This window comes from Scylla paramamosain, chromosome 31 (assembly GCF_035594125.1).
Source record: "Scylla paramamosain isolate STU-SP2022 chromosome 31, ASM3559412v1, whole genome shotgun sequence".
In the NCBI taxonomy this organism is placed as follows: domain Eukaryota; kingdom Metazoa; phylum Arthropoda; class Malacostraca; order Decapoda; family Portunidae; genus Scylla; species Scylla paramamosain.
Genome location: NC_087181.1, coordinates 15100037 through 15116499, shown reverse-complemented (window position 1 = coordinate 15116499; position 16463 = coordinate 15100037). Strand labels below are relative to the sequence as shown.

The 16463-nt window shown below is 39.5% G+C and overlaps 1 protein-coding gene across 1 annotated transcript in view; it reads right to left on the bottom strand.

Moving 5' to 3' along the window:
* The window catches only part of LOC135088702 (uncharacterized), a 45587-nt gene extending 34674 nt beyond the window's left edge, over positions 1-10913 (bottom strand). Inside the window, exon 1 of the mRNA XM_063983663.1 lies at positions 10001-10913. Coding sequence (XP_063839733.1) covers positions 10001-10570 — 570 coding nt within the window. The 5' untranslated portion in view covers positions 10571-10913. The remainder of the gene's footprint in view (positions 1-10000) is intronic.
* Positions 10914-16463: the final 5550 nt, after the last annotated feature.

Below are 16463 nucleotides of genomic sequence, written 5' to 3'. Positions count from 1 at the left end.
AACAACAACAACAACAACAACAACAACGAAAGACGAAGAGGAAGAAGAACATGAACAAGAATAACAACAAGGACAACAACAACAACAACAAAAATCAATAGAAAACAAATAACGACAACAACAACAACAACAACAACAACAACAACAACAACTACTACTACTACTACTACTACTACTACAAATACCACCACCACCACCACCACCACCACCGCCACCACCACCACCACCCTTATCTCCCAAACAAAACACACCAGACTGATTACTAATAACTGACAGCCACAAACTGATAACAATGAACACTGGTTACGAAAAGATGGTGCCCAATTAAAACTGACTTACTGACCGACTGACTGAATGCGTAAAAAAATTGAACGACTTACTGATTCAAGTGACTGGGTTACTGAACTGGCTGATGAGCGAGTGAGTGAATAAGTTTGGGTTCGTTGAGTAAATCTGAGTGAATGAAGTGGCTTGACTGAAGGGCTGATCTAATATATGTGACTTAATATTTGACTGATTGACTGACTGATTGACTGACTGACTGACTGACTGATTGACTGACTGATGCAAGACTGACTGGATGACTGAATTAAGGCGTTTATTGACTGACTGAGTAATCTAAGACTGACTAGGTAGCAGGATTAGGAAGCTGACTGACTGACTGACTGACTGACTGACTGACTGACTGACTGGCCTATTCTGAGTTTTCTTTTATCCTTCCTTCCTTACTTTTCTCTCTCTTCCTCCTTCCTTCCTTCCTTCCTTTTTTCTTCCTTTCCTTTCACTCACTTCCTCACCTTCTCTCTCTCTCTCTCTCTCTCTCTCTCTCTCTCTCTCTCTCTCTCTCTCTCTCTCTCTCTCTCTCTCTCTCTCTCTCACAATGACAACAGGTAACACTCAATATCTTATCTAGGCAAGTGACGCGCCTGGCCTAGATAAAGCCTTGCCTCTGCCCTCATTACACTGGCCTCCCTCACCTCACCTCACCTGCCCTAACTACCTCTTGCATTGTTACCGTTGTGTTCAGCTTCTTTTTTCCACTCTTTCCTTTGAGATAAATAAGTTTTCCACCTTATCTCACCTGGCCCAAGCACCTGTAATGTTTTGTATTCGTTTTATTTATTTTCCTCTGTTTCCCTTTCTTGTTCTTCCACCTCTAATGCTCTCACTCTTGTTTATTTCCTCTCTTCCTCCTTTTTCTTCGTTATTTTTCCACCTTTCATGTTGTTACGGTTTCTTTACTTCCCCTCTTCCCTCTTTTTTCCTTCCTTGTTTTTCCACCTTTAATACTCTCACCCTTATCCTTGTTTCCCCTCTTCCCTCTTTTACCCTCGTTCTCCCACCTCTAATATTCTCACTCTAGTCTTTATTTCCTCTCTTCCCCATTTTATCCTTCCTTGCCCTTCCACCTCTTCTATTGTTATCATTTGTCTTCACTTCCCCACTTCCTTTCTTTCCTTCCTTGCTTTCCTCTTTTCCTGTCCCTGAGCTAAATCTTGGGTTGGATCTCACGTATTCAGGATCTTGTAAGCTATAAGATGAGGAAGAAAAGATACAGACAAGCAGGAAAATTTAAAGGTAAGCAGATATATTGATAGATATACAGGTAGGGAAAGCAGAGAAGCAGGCAGGTAAGGAAGGATGCATGAGCAGGACAAGGTAGACAAGCAGGTAATCAAAGGAACAGGTAAGCGGAAGAGACCAAGGTAAGAATGAGGAACAGGAAGGGAAATAAGACTAGGTGAGACAGATTGACAGGTAGATAGGATGAAGACAGACAGGTAGACAGGTAAGCTGAAAGGCAAGACAGACAGACAGACAGACAGACAGACAGACAGACAGACAGACAACAGGAAAACAGCTAAGTAGAAAAGACAGGTAAAGAAGTAGATGAAACAGACAAGCAGGTAGACAGATAAGCAGACAGGTAAGCAGGAATTCAAGGAAGCAGGTAAGAGAACAGGTACCTTCAAAGATTAAGAGGCTTTTCAAGTCATCTCTCGGTGCCAGATAAGAGATAAGGACAATCTGTGCATTGAAATGACTCACGCTATGATTTTTAAAGACCACTGTTGCTTTGTTTTTTTTTTTTATTTATTTATTTAATTTCTTTCTTTACTGTTATGTGTTTCCTCCTGTCCTGACACATTTTTCCCATGTAACTTTCCATTAACCCTTTCACTGTTATTTCCCACAGCTTTCCTTAATTATCATGCACACTAATACCTTTCTTCTTGCCCTGCAGCCACCTACACACATTATACAGGTCAGAAGTTGCAAAATCTATTCTTTTTTTAAATTTCTTTCTTTCTTGTAGGCGCTTATGAATATTATATGCATTGTTTTTAGTGCTGTGGATTCTTGCATGTTGTAGTGAAGCGTTTAAACTAAGAACGAATGGAAAATACCTGGTTCTCTTGTTAGCTTCTATATAGTATTTTTTGTATTTATCTTTTCTTTAATTAACTGTTAAATTGTTAAGTTGACTGAGAGACGAATAGAAAGGATAAATAGTTGTATTATAAGCTTTTACCTGTATACTTTCTTTTTCTTTTCTGCATTCAAGTTTCCTTCAATTAACTGTCAGATTGTTAAGATGACTAAAGAGACGATTGAAAAAAAGAATATCTGCTTTTCTCACAAGTTTCTACATGCTTTATCGTATCTAACCTTTCGTCAATTAACTGTTAATATTGTTAAGCTGATTGAAAGACGAATGAAGCAAAAACGAGATCTAATTTTCTTATAAGTTTCTATATATTTTATCGTATCTAACTTCTCGTCAATCAACTGTTAATATTGTTAAGCTGATTGAAAGACGAGTGAAGCAAAAACGAGATCTAATTTTCTTATAATCTTTCTACACATTTTTTTTCATCCAGCTTTTCTAACTTCTCGTCAATCAACTGTTAATATTAAGCTGATTGACAGACGAGTGAAGCAAAAACGAGATCTAATTTTCTTATAATCTTTCTACACATTTTTTTCATCCAGCTTTTCCTCAATTGACTGTTAAAACTTTTACTGACTGACAGATGAATAAAAAAAAATATGATTACTTTCCTTGACGTTAAATCTCCGTACCTTCACAATACTAAATACATAAACAGCAAAACATTACCCCTCTAACAGACAGACAGACAGACAGACAGACAGACAGGTAGGCCCAGTGAACAACGGCAGGTAGGCAGAGGATTCCGGACACACCTGTAAACACACCTGTCACCTGATATAAATGGCCTATTGACTATTGAGCGACTGGGTGGTGGTGGTAGTGGTGGTGGAGAGAACTTTCTATATTTAATACATACGAGATACCAATAACAAAACAAAATAAATAGATAAATAAATAAATAAATAAATAAATCAAACAGCGTAAATTATACACAATAACACAAACAAATAAATAAATAAACAAAGTCATGAATACATAAACCCACCAAGAGAGAGAGAGAGAGAGAGAGAGAGAGAGAGAGAGAGAGAGAGAGAGAGAGAGAGAGAGAGAGAGAGAGAGAGAGAGAGATCGACAGGTTCCTTCTTTGTATGTTTATCTTTCTAAATGTTTATTCCTTAAGGTTTATTCTCGACTCCTTGCCCCCCCCCCATGCGTCCGTCCTGACCCCAATGCCCCCCCCACAACTCCGTCTCCCTCTTGTTTCCCCTTCCATATCTTGTCTGTGTTGTTTTTCTTTAATTTTTATTTTTGTGTATGTGTTCATTTCCTTCTCTCTCTCTCTCTCTCTCTCTCTCTCTCTCTCTCTCTCTCTCTCTCTCTCTCTCTCTCTCTCTCTCTCTCTCTTCTTGTTTCCCCTTCCATATCTTGTTCGTGATCTTTTCTTTATTTTTTCTTTTCTTTTTTTTTCATTCCCCCTCTCTCTCTCTCTCTGAAAACCTCACAAACGGCCGCAGACAGAGAGAGAGAGAGAGAGAGAGAGAGAGAGAGAGAGAGAGAGAGAGAGAGAGAGAGAGAGAGAGAGAGAGAGAGTAAACCCGTTTTCAAATATCACTCTGGTATATTCACACAATCTAAGACATTTTCAATCCTCCTCCTCCTCCGCCACCACCACCACCCCAGCACCCCAGCACCTCCCCACTCTTACTTTCTCCTCCCCTGCCAGCCCCTAAAGATCAAGTACCATTACCCAACACAGTGCCTTTAATGCCCTTCACGTTCGTAAGTCCTGCCTCACCCTCTCTTTATTTACTTCACTTCCACTGCTAATAAAGACGTAATATTCCTTGAAAACCCTAATGACTTACACTAAAACCTAACAAAGATGCAATATTCATGTTACATTATTAGCAGTATCATGATAGCGTTGGAAACTCTAATAACTTCCACTGAAACCTGTTTGGGATGCAATACTCGTGTTAACTATTGCTCGAACCGTGAAAACACCCTTGGGAACCCTAACAACCTCCAATGAAATAATAAATATGCATAATTCTTGTTAACTTATCAATATACACATGAAAACACTCGTGAAAACATCAGTAACTTGTTAAATTATTATTGGAATCATGAAAGCGCCTCTGAAGACCCTAATAGCTTGTTAAACTATTAATAACAGCATGAAAACACCAATAAACAGCGGAATCCTTGTTCATCTATCAACAGAATCATAAAAAACACTCTTGAAATTCTTACTAACTTCCGGAATTCTTGTTAAACTATCGCAAGAATTAAAAAAAAAAATGATCCTGAAAAAAATGAAGGAAAATTACCATGAAAAGATCTGAAGAGAAATTAACCTAAAAAGAAGAAGAAAAAAATTTCTTCCCCCCAAAAAAAACGACCTCCGGAAAGAGAAAAGAAGAAAAAATATACTAAAAAGAAGACGAGAGGAAAAAAAGAAAAGAAAAAAAAAAAAAAGGAATCCTATTTGCGTGTTTGAAGTCAGCTAAAGGCGAATCATACAACGCAAATTACAACAACTAAAAAAAAAAAGAGGGAAAAAAATAAGAAACAAAAAAAAAAGAAAAGAACAAACCAAGCCAACCTAAAGAAGAAAAAACAAGAAAAAAAGAAGAAAAAGAAGAAAAAAAAAGCAGTCCCATTTGGGTGTCTGAATTCAATTAAAGACCCTCCGTACAACACAATAAAAATAAACAAACAAATAAATAAATAAATAAATAAAGGATAAAAAAAAAAAAAAAAAACTAATTTGTATGCTTGAAGTCAACTAAGACCAACACAACACAACACAACACAACACAATACAACACAATACATCACAGGACAGGTGAGCGACATAAGGGTGTACGTGGTTTTAATTGGGTTACAGGGGAGGCAGCCAGGTAAGGAGACAGGTGAGTTAGTGGGTGGCAGAGAAGGGCAGAGATCATCACGGCGGACAGGTAAAGGCAAAGGTGACAGAGAGAGAGAGAGAGAGAGAGAGAGAGAGAGAGAGAGAGAGAGAGAGAGAGAGAGAGAGAGAGAGAGAGAGAGAGAGAGAGAGAGAGAGAGAGAGAGAGAGGACAGCAGGTAAGAAGTAACAGGAGGCATATGGCGAGAGAAGGGGGAGGAAAAAAAGAGGGAAAAAAATACTGTAGAAAAAGAGGGAAAACAAGGGGAAAATATTAGCCTTTTAAATCAAGGACACTAGGAGGGTGCCAGCCCACACCAGCCCAGCCCATACCTGCCCACACCTGTACAGCCAAGATCTTATTGTATACACCTGTCTGACACCCACTTGCGACACACACACACACACACACACACACACACACACACACACACACACACAAGGGGTATTAAATTCGAGGAATATATTGCCGGAAGAACTGTGTGTGTGTGTGTGTGTGTGTGTGTGTGTGTGTGTGTGTGTGTGTGTGTGTGTGTGTGTGTGTGTGTGTGTGTGTGTGTGCCAAAGAAAACACTCCCCAGTTCGTAAGAGATCACTAAGGAACACAAATGAAGACCAAATACCAGCCGATCTTTTCTATTTTAACTTTTTTTCTTTTTTAATTTTCTTCCCTTTTTTTCTTGTTTATGCGTAGGAAAGTAGGAGTCCCCATCCCCCCCCCCGTCTCTCTCTCTCTCTGGAAAATCCCTTGATAACTTCCAATAGCTTTTTTAAATATAGAGAATCCTCGTTAAGCTGTTAGTAGAATTATAAAAACACCTTTGAAAACACCACCCAGCTTCCACTACAGTGTGTTAAAGGTGCAGAGTCCCAGTTAAAATATCATTAGAATCATGAAAAGCATACTTCCTAACATTTCAATAACTTCTACTACAGTTTTCTTAATTTTCTTAGACACAGAATCTTTTTTTTAAACTATCACTACGCCTTCGATCGCCACTAGAATCATGAAAACACATCCTAACATCACCTAATAAGCTCCACCAGTTGTTGTTTTCTTTAAAGGCACAATATTTTTTTCAACTATCATTACAACTTCACTTAAAAAAATAAATAGATAAATAAGGAGACAATACTTTTAATACAACTAGTGCTCATCTTCCACTACTACTACTACTACTACTACTACTACTACTACTACCACCAAACGGGCAAGACTAGGCGCTCTGCAGTGGCATGGGTAAGGGACAAGGTGCACATGTGGCTGTAGCATTATCTTGTCAATACTCGAGTCCCGCATTCACGCTGCATTTGCCTCCCTCACCTGACGTTCCCCGGTGTGCTGGCCCGCTGTTGCGTATTTCGTAATAACCTGACCTGTATTCTTAGACGCATTGTTCTCCCATCACGACTTTTTTTTTTCTCAAAGGTCATATCGGTGATTGGTCAGGTTTTCATGGTGTTTCTTTCCCAATGTTGTGTGGAATTCATTTTAAACCCTCACTAGATTATGAAAACATCCTCAAAAACTCCAGTGATTTGTAGAAATGGTATTAAACTATCACTGGTATCATGAGAACACCCTTGAAAACCTTAACAGCTTCCACTAACACCTAACATAAAATCTTCAGTAAGCAATCACTACATCCATGAAAACGCCCTTGAAAACCCCGATAACGTCTACTAAAACCTATGATAAAATGTAGAATCCTTGTTAAATTATCACCAGAATCATAAAAACACCCTTGAAAACCTTAATAACTTCCACTCGAGCCTGTTAAAATGCAGAATCCTTGATAACTATTGCCAGAATCATGAAAACATCATTAAATACCCAATCGATTCCACTAGAGCTTGTTATGAGAGCTGGAAATAAAACAGGATGAAAGGGGGAGAAAATACAATAAAAACGATGCTAAAAAGTAAGGAAAAACGAGAGGAAGATGAAAGGAGAGCAGACAGAAAAGAAGCAGGTTAAAAATAATGAGATAGAAGCCAAAACGTTTAAAAATATGACTTTTCACTTCATCACCTCATCACTTCACACCTACGGTCACTTTATACAAGGCCGCCATCACCTCACCACCTCACAACATCCCTTTCACTGTCTCTCTCCCTCTCTCTTTGCGTGCGTGTGCGTGCGTGCGTGTGTGTCCACGTGTCACAAGGCCCTAATGTCAGACAAGGTAACAAAACACTCGAGTGGACATTATTCTTGCCAGAAAGTACGATTCAGTTTGCATCGGTTTGCCTTTGGACATCGTATCACGTTACCAATTATCGTACATTGCCAGTCAAAAGAGTACGGTGCTAACTTCGGGTACTTTCACTGTGTTCCGTTTTCTCTCTCTGTCTTACGCTCTCTAAGCTAAAAAAATAATAGTCTGATAGTCTCATATCAATTAATTTATTTATTAATGTTCTTTTCTTTTCATTTCTTTCCTTTTCAGATTTTCTTTACTTCTTTTATGATGTTATCTCGTTCCTTCCTTTGTGGTTCAGTATTTTGGTCTTTCCCTTCTGTGCGTTTTCATCTCATTATTTTTCCTCGTTTCTTTTCGTTCCTTCGTTTTATTTGTTCCTTTTCCTCAGACTAAAGACTGAGAGAAAACACGAAATGGAAGTTAATATGATATTGGTATCTCACTCAAATCATTCTGACCAGGAAGAACATAGAAGAACCACTGATTAACCGATAGACATCGTATCGGGTTACCAATTATCGTACACTAGCGGTCTAAAGCAGTGTACGGTGCTACCTTCCTCCACTTCCACTGTTTCGTGTTCTCCCTCGATCTAACGTCCTCCCAACTGATACAATCTCATCGGATAAAACTTAAGACTGAAGGAAAGTGAGAATGTATGGTGATGTATAAATTATTATTATTATGATGATGATGATGGCAGTAGTAGTAGTAGTAGTAGTAGTAGTAGTAGTAGGAACAAGAACAAGAACAAGAAAAGAAGAAATGAGACAGGAACAAAAATAAAAGAAGTGAGAAGGAAAATAACAAGATAAAAACACACAAAATGGGAATCAGGATCAAAACACACACACACACACACACACACACACACACACACACACACACACACACACACACACACAAAGGAAGGAACAAGATAACATAATAAAAGAAGAAGACACGTGAAAAGAAAACACAATGAAAAAAAAAAGGAAGCAAAAACACTTAAAATAAAAACATGATAAAACGAAAAACAAGCAAGGGAGGAAAGAGTAATGAGATGATAGAGACACAAAAGAGAGAGAGAGGCAAAGAAAGAAAAAGAGAAAGGAATGTATAAACTAAGGCTTCAGGGTGAGGGATGAGAGAGAGAGAGAGAGAGAGAGAGAGAGAGAGAGAGAGAGAGAGAGAGAGAGAGAGAGAGAGAGAGAGAGAGAGAGAGAGAGAGAACGTGGGGCGAGGAAAACAATGCAGAGGAAGGGAAGAAGAATAAGAAAGAAAAAAAAGAAAGAACAACAGCAACAACAACAACAACAGCAACAACAACTGCCACCAACCAGACCAAACCAGACCAAACCAAACCAAAAATAAAAAAAAGACAAAAGAAAGAAAGAAAGAGAGACACAGAGATCAAGAGACAAATATGCGAAAGAAGACAAAGAGGAGGAGGGTAAGAAGGAAGGCAGGTAGGCAGGAGGAAGCATCTGGCTGGCTGGGCGGGGTGTGTCAGAGCAGTGGGTAGTGCCAAGGGGTGCCAAGGGAGGGAAGCAGTGCCAGAGTGAGGGAGTGTCGGCCCGATAGTGAGTGAGTGACGCTTACACCCGCAGAGAGAGAGAGAGAGAGAGAGAGAGAGAGAGAGAGAGAGAGAGAGAGAGAGAGAGAGAGAGAGAGAGAGTTTAAACTGTATAGGTTTTCAATAAGTACCACGCCAGAAACGCCTTTTTTCACTAATAATAATAAAAAAAATAATAATAAAAAAATAACATACTTGGTCGTTTGCATAATAATAATAATAATAATAATAATAATAATAATAATAATAATAATAATAATAATAAAAGACACCGGCGAATAACAAAAACAAGAACAACAACATTATTAACGCTCCCTTCAAATGGTGAACAAGAAGAAAAACAATTCCTTTCAATGACGAACAAGATCAAGATGCACTGAGCAGGAAACACTGACAGTAACTCCTTTCATTATCGAACAACAACAAAAACCAAGCTGAACACCCACAACAATGGTAAAGAACAATAAAACCTCTTAAATAACCAATGACAACAAGAACCGCAAGATTGACATTCCCTCTAACGGTGAAAAAAAGAACACCTCTGAATACGAACAAGAACACAAGATTAACATCCATTACAATAATTAAACAGGAACACTCATTTCAAAAGAGAACACAAGGAAAACACCCAGTACAGCGACAAATAACAACAATAACACCTTCCAGCACCAAATAACAGCAAGAACGCAAGAACAACACCCACTGCAATGACAGAACAAGAACAATAACAACACGAGGATAATTGACAATGATATCAATTTGAAAAGAACGACAAGATCACTCAGAATAATTAAAACCAACTAAGATTACGATAAAGTAAAAATAACAGCGAATAATGAACAGCAGGATAGAATAACACAAGGATAACTCAGCTGAAATAGTGGCATAGTATTAGTAACAGTAAGAGTAGAACAAAAGATTAACACAACACTCACTTCAATGGCAGTCTTGACAGTATTCTCGTTGAGTGTGTCCAGCCAGACCTTGTTGACCACTTTGCCGCCCTCAGCACTGTTATAGAGCCACGTGAACACATTACAAGCCCACTTCACCGCGTCGGGGTCAGCGCCGGTACCCACGGGGGCAGACACGGGGTCAGCCTTCCTCTCTGGCACAATGGTTGGCTTTCGGGCTTGTTCCTCTTTTCTGATAGCCTTGGCCTTCCCCTGGGTGGCGCCCCCCGAGGTTCTGGCCCCACCCTTGTCCTCCCCGCGCCCCTGGGAGGCAGTGTCAGTGCCTTCATTTTCCAGGTGATGGATGAACTTGAAGTAGAAAAAGGTGCCCAGGATAAGGATGAGGGTGACGAATATCATCCACCCCACCAGCAGTGTCCCCAGGGTATCCATGACGGGCTGGAGGGTGAGCAGGCCGCTCACACCCACACCCTTCGCCCACGACTGCACTTGTTCCACTAAGGTAGTCAGAGCCAGCGCCATGTTGCCGCTGGCTGCCTCTACCCATGCCCAAAATATCCCCGGGGCTTCCTCTTGCCCACTACTGCCCATGGCTAATAATAGACGCCGGGCCGCGGGACTCAGAAATAGACAGGTGGGTGTTCGGCAGCCCGTGCATGCGGCCAGTCCCAGATCATGTTTCCACACACCTGCTCGCGCCCTCCACAGCCCACTTTCTCAGGCGACTCAACGCGCTGCTCGACACAACCCTCCGCTGCCCCCGCTCTGACGCCACTGTGGGTTTCCATGGTAATACCGATCGATTCTGCCGCCCCGCCCCGTCTGTCATCGTACCGTAATTACACGCTCAGGACACGTTCTCGCCGCACTCCAACCAAGCCATGTAGTGTGCTCACTTAATAATACGTAAATACTTTTGAATACAAAGGGGTGAATAATAAATCGTACCATATAAGGAAGGGGTGACTGCTAAAGGAATTGTTAGCCCGTATAGGCGCCGCGCAACAAACGTTTGTTTATTTCAAGTAATGGTGCGCGGCGCTGACAGGCGTACGAATAACACAGCGAGACGTTACCCTGCATGCGTGGGTGGTACAGGTCTCCACTCACGTCTAAATATAATTCCTAACGCCATTTGACTGAAGACGTAATACAGGACGTGATTTCCTTACGATGACTTGCCTGTCCGTGCGGCCAATGGGGCATTTCTATGACGTTTTATTTGACTGGTTCATTGACATGTTGGGCAAGACGTGGTGAAGGACATTTGTCAGCTTTCAATTTCAGATTAATGTTATTACAGTAGTACTATCCATCATTCATTTCACGAGCCAATTAACACTGTCAAGAGAATAAAAACGCGAAATGACCATGCAATCATTATTATTTTTATTTGAGCACCATAATCACAAATATTAATGGTTAAGAATCTATAAAAAAAATAATGGTATATGTATGCAGTTAACACTGTCATATAAGTGAATAAAAAATACTTCACATCATTTTTCAATTAAGCAACATTATCTTAAAAACATTAGTGGCCATGAAACCTTTCAAAACGTATGATCTAAGTACTTACATACCCAGTTGAAATCTCAGAAAACTAGAGAGGTAGCCACAAGGTTTTCATGCCTTAGCAATTAAGAATACATAAAGGTTTCTGAATCCCCTCACGCCATCCTTGCAATTAACTCTTGGGATGTGTTGGGGATGCACTAGTGGCATTGTTCCCTCCCTCACAGCCATGAACAAGGTGTAAGCAAAACCAAATACCAAGTTTTATTTCCCTCACAATTATTTATTTTTTTTCTCAGTAGTCAATGCCATCACAAGCATCTGAAGTTGTGCCAATGTAACTTTATGACAGGTTAAGAAAACATAAATTTTCAAAGTACTTTTACTTCAAACTTTACACTCATTTCTGTTCTTGATGAAATGTATTTACAACTCATACTCTATTTCAAGTAAAAAGTACACATCACATCATGATTTAAGTGAGAGTAACTTAGAAGTAATAAATTTATCATAACCAAACACTAGCTGCTATATGGCAACAGCACTTTGCCTAAAACTAACAATAAGTCTTTCATCTGCAAACTAAACAATATTCAGCAATAGAGATTATTTTCACAACTTTCAATGAGTATACTAATATGATGATTTTAAAATTAACATATTTAAAGCAACTACACAGAACTGTCAGTTAAAAAGCCAAATAGTGGAGGCTTCAATTGTTTCACAAAAACCATCAATGAACAGTTCAATTAAATATAGTACTTGTGCATAGGGATGTACAGCTTTTTGTAACAATGATAAACCTTTGCCACTTTCCCGGACACATCAAAGTTGGCCATGCATGATGTTATACAGTGTTGAGATAAAGTCTTGAGTTACCGGTATTTCTTTGGTTACCCATAAATACAGTCTAATACTTTGTACCTTATTCGTGCCTGCAAAACATAGGCTAAAAAAAATAGTATGTATTTCTGTCATAATGAACTCTACATATAGACTTTAACAATAGAGGAATGAATGAGGAAGAGTTAAACATGTCAAAAGCTTTATTAAGAAACATCTGTTTTCTGTTAATCACTAAAAGTTCCCTTGAAATGTTGAAGACAATCACAGACTACTGTTGGTTTGGGAATTTGAGTAAAACTAGATTACACAGGTAATAGTGACATCACAGTAACAGTCAGTGGATGAAGATGAACCTCCTGTCCGTTTTGACCTCGGCATAGGGTGCTAGAAGGCGACTGACCTTCCTCACTGACTACACAAAGTATATGACAGTTAAATTCAAGGACAGGCTGAGAAAATTTCCAGAGTCCTGCAGCCTGCACTAGCACTGACCCACAGCCAGGCAAACGACTGCAGACACCAGCTGCCCAGCCCACCGAGATGTCCTCACACCCAAAATATAATAATGGTAAAAATAACATAAATCAGGGCTAGTGTTTCTGACTAAAACATCAGGGTTAATAAACTACAGGCTGCAGACATGTAAAATTCAGAACTCACTAGTCTAGGATGAGTAAGGTTCTGAACAGAATAAAAATCTTCTCAGCCTACTTGAGTGAAGGAGTGAGGTGCAGGAGGGAGGCCACGAATGTGCTGGGAAGACACAGTGGAAGAGAGTGTGACAGGGATGCAAGAGTGTATTATACCTGGAAAGGACTGACTGGGCATTGCTACAGTGGCCGCTCCTCACTCGGAAACAATAGGGCATCAGGGACACAGCCAATCAGAAAGAGAGACATGAAAGGTAAACAGAACCGTACAAAAGGAAAGCCAGACAGAAAGAGATGAACTGTGACTAGCTATGCCGCCAGCCACCCACCTACTCACAAACATACACTGAAGACAAAGTATCCAAGGTGATGCTGAACACAGTCTCATAATATTCACTCACTCAAAAAGATCAGCAATATTTTAATGCAAAAAAACATCCTTCGATTATCTTCATGTATAACAAATACTTTGGGTTGCTAGCTGAAATATCTTATCTTTCCTTTTTTTTATATATTTTTATTACTTTTTTTTTACTTCACAGCAGAAAATTAAGGCCATGAATAAGTGTTTTGAAATGTATTGAGCTCAAATATCTGGCTTGCTTAGCACCAATCGCCTAACAGTGAGTGGGACCCTTTGTGACTTGGCCAACAGCCTCCGTACAACAACCATTTCACGGGACAAAGCACCACCTGGCCTGTGATTGCATTGCACCAGTCTATAAACCATGAGGCAGTTTCCTGGTCAAGTTAAAAGAAATACAAGTTTATAAATGTTTGCCTAATGTTAATTTATAATAATTTCAATGAGATGTATGGCAAGCCTTCACTCTTACACCACTTTTCAAGAACTGCATAAAAAACGGTCATAGAATGGAAAACTGGACATTCTCAATCACTTTCCTAAGGATATTTTCATACTATGACTACAAAATGCCATGAATGACTCTGAGGGCAGAGACACAAGCCTTTGCACAACTCTCACTCACATCACTGTCCATCACATGTTTACACCTGGTCAATGAGAGGAGAGCTGGACATCCCTGACAGCTCATTTCCTTAGGACACTTCCAGGCTACGACAACAAAATGCCACATGTGACTGAAGGCAGCAACAAAACCTATCTTATGTCACTGTCCATTAATTGCTTACAATATCTAGTCACAGAATGCAAATCTGGGCATAATAACAAATTTTCTTAGGTTATCTCTGGTATGATTATAAAATGGTATGCATGAAAGGTAGAAACACAAACTCTTATCCGTTCTTACTCATCTATGAACTGTTTACACCTCACCCTCTCTGGCCTGGCACTTGTACAAGACCTTAACATTTCCTCAGCAAACTCAATTTCTCATGGACTTCCTGTGGTATTGGGTGAATGACGTAACAAAGAATCAAGACCTTTAGCTCAAGCCCATTAAAATAAGCTGGAATTACGATGATTGCATGCCTGCTATCTACCCCGAAGCATTACACAAAGTAATAAATAAAGTGTGTAAAAAAACATCAATGAAGAAATGAAAATGCCAAAGAAATATGGACGGAGGAGAGAAAATGCACAAACATACATAAAAAAAAGGAAAAAAAAAAAAAAAAAAAAACAGGTACGTAAAAAAGAAATACAGAATGAAATCTGAGAAAAAAATATCAGAAGAAAAAGAGAGACAAACAAGTCCACAGAAAAGATGCATGTATAAAAAAGAAAAGTGAAAAATGTTGAGAAGAAAGAAAAAAGGGACAAACAAAAAGTAAATAAAAAGGAAAAGAAACAGGAATTAAAGGGAGAGAAATATAAAAAAATATTAACAGGAAAATGCCACGGAAAGGCCACACTGCCACTAAAACATTAAACAGTTCACTATATGGAAGCAGGCAGAAATGCAGCCGAGAGAGAGAGAGAGAGAGAGAGAGAGAGAGAGAGAGAGAGAGAGAGAGAGAGAGAGAGAGAGAGAGAGAGAGAGAGAGAGAGAGAGAGAGAGAGAGAGAGAGAGAGAGAGAGAGAGAGAGAGAGAGAGAGAGAGAGAGAGAGAGAGAGAGAGAGACAGTCCAAAGCAAGTGCACCAGTCATAACTATTCTGGTCAGTGTATTGTTGATGTTGTTGTTGTTGTTTCTGTATTAAGCTAAAGTGACCCCCTAAAAATGCATAGATTGACTACAAGTGCCTCCCTTAAAGCTTATCAGCTATCTATAGGTATTTCATCACTGTTTACAATGGTTGAGTGGCACAATAGAGGCATTACATAAACATTCATTCAAGCACTCAGTCTCTCTCTCTCTCTCTCTCTCTCTCTCTCTCTGACTATGTAGTTTTTGTTCATTTGTCTGGAGTCTCTCTCTCTCTCTCTCTCTCTCTCTCTCTCTCTCTCTCTCTCTCTCTCTCTCTCTCTCTCTCTCTCTCTCTCTCTCTAACTAGTTTTGTTCAGTGTCTGGGGCATATCTAATTACCTTTTACTTAATCCTCTCTTCAATTTATGCAGGGTGGTGGAAGAAACTGTTTATTTTTTACTTAATCTCTCTCTCTTTCTCTGTCTGTCTTGGGTCATTTCCAGTGATACAGAAGCAGCCTTTGTGCAAGTGTCCCAACAGATAGGCGTCCTGTGTCTCCTAGCCAGTCAGTTACCCAGCCCTTAGGGGTGCCCCACTGTAAGTCAGGCAGGCAGGAGGTCACCAGCATCCAGTGTAATACGATAACCTCACACTTCACCTAATACTTTCACCAGTTCCTCCCTGTATGTGTGTGCTGTTTGTAATCCTCAATGTTTTCTTTTGCTATCTGATCATCACTGCTATTCCTGGTCTTGTTTTTGTTTGACACATAACAACACATGTTTGTATGGATATGCTTCACTGCATATGGTTTTCTTGAGCTATAAATGCAAACCATTATTGCACTAAGACATAAACCATATGTTGTATTCCTTGATTGATATGAAGGCATAAAATAAACAATATCCATCACACTACTAGCTCAGCACATGATCTGAGAGGAATGAAACCCCAAGAATGCATAAAGTTGTGTGATTTAGTGTGGCTTAGTGTGTGTGTGTGTGTGTGTGTGTGTGTGTGTGTGTGTGTGTGTGTGTGTGTGTGTGTGTGTGTGTGTGTGTGTGTGTGTGTGTGTGTGTGTGTGTGTGTGTGTGTGTGTGTGAGGTGATAAGTGTACTATCTTTCAGCACCATTAAATAACAGCTGGATCTCAAGACCTAAAGTTCACTCATGTCTAACACACGTACGTACATACGCTTCTCTTCACTCTGACACAATCTTGAAACGAGAGATCAAGTTTCATTGGCTATTATAAAAGACATGAATGGGGAGGGAAAACAGAGAAAAAGGGGGGAAAACACTATAAAAAAAAGAAAGAAAAAAAGAAAAAAAAGACATAGGGGAATTAAAAACAAACATTAAAACTGCATCTCCATTAATTGCTCTAAGTCTTAAATATATTCTTTTTTTTTTTTTAGATTCC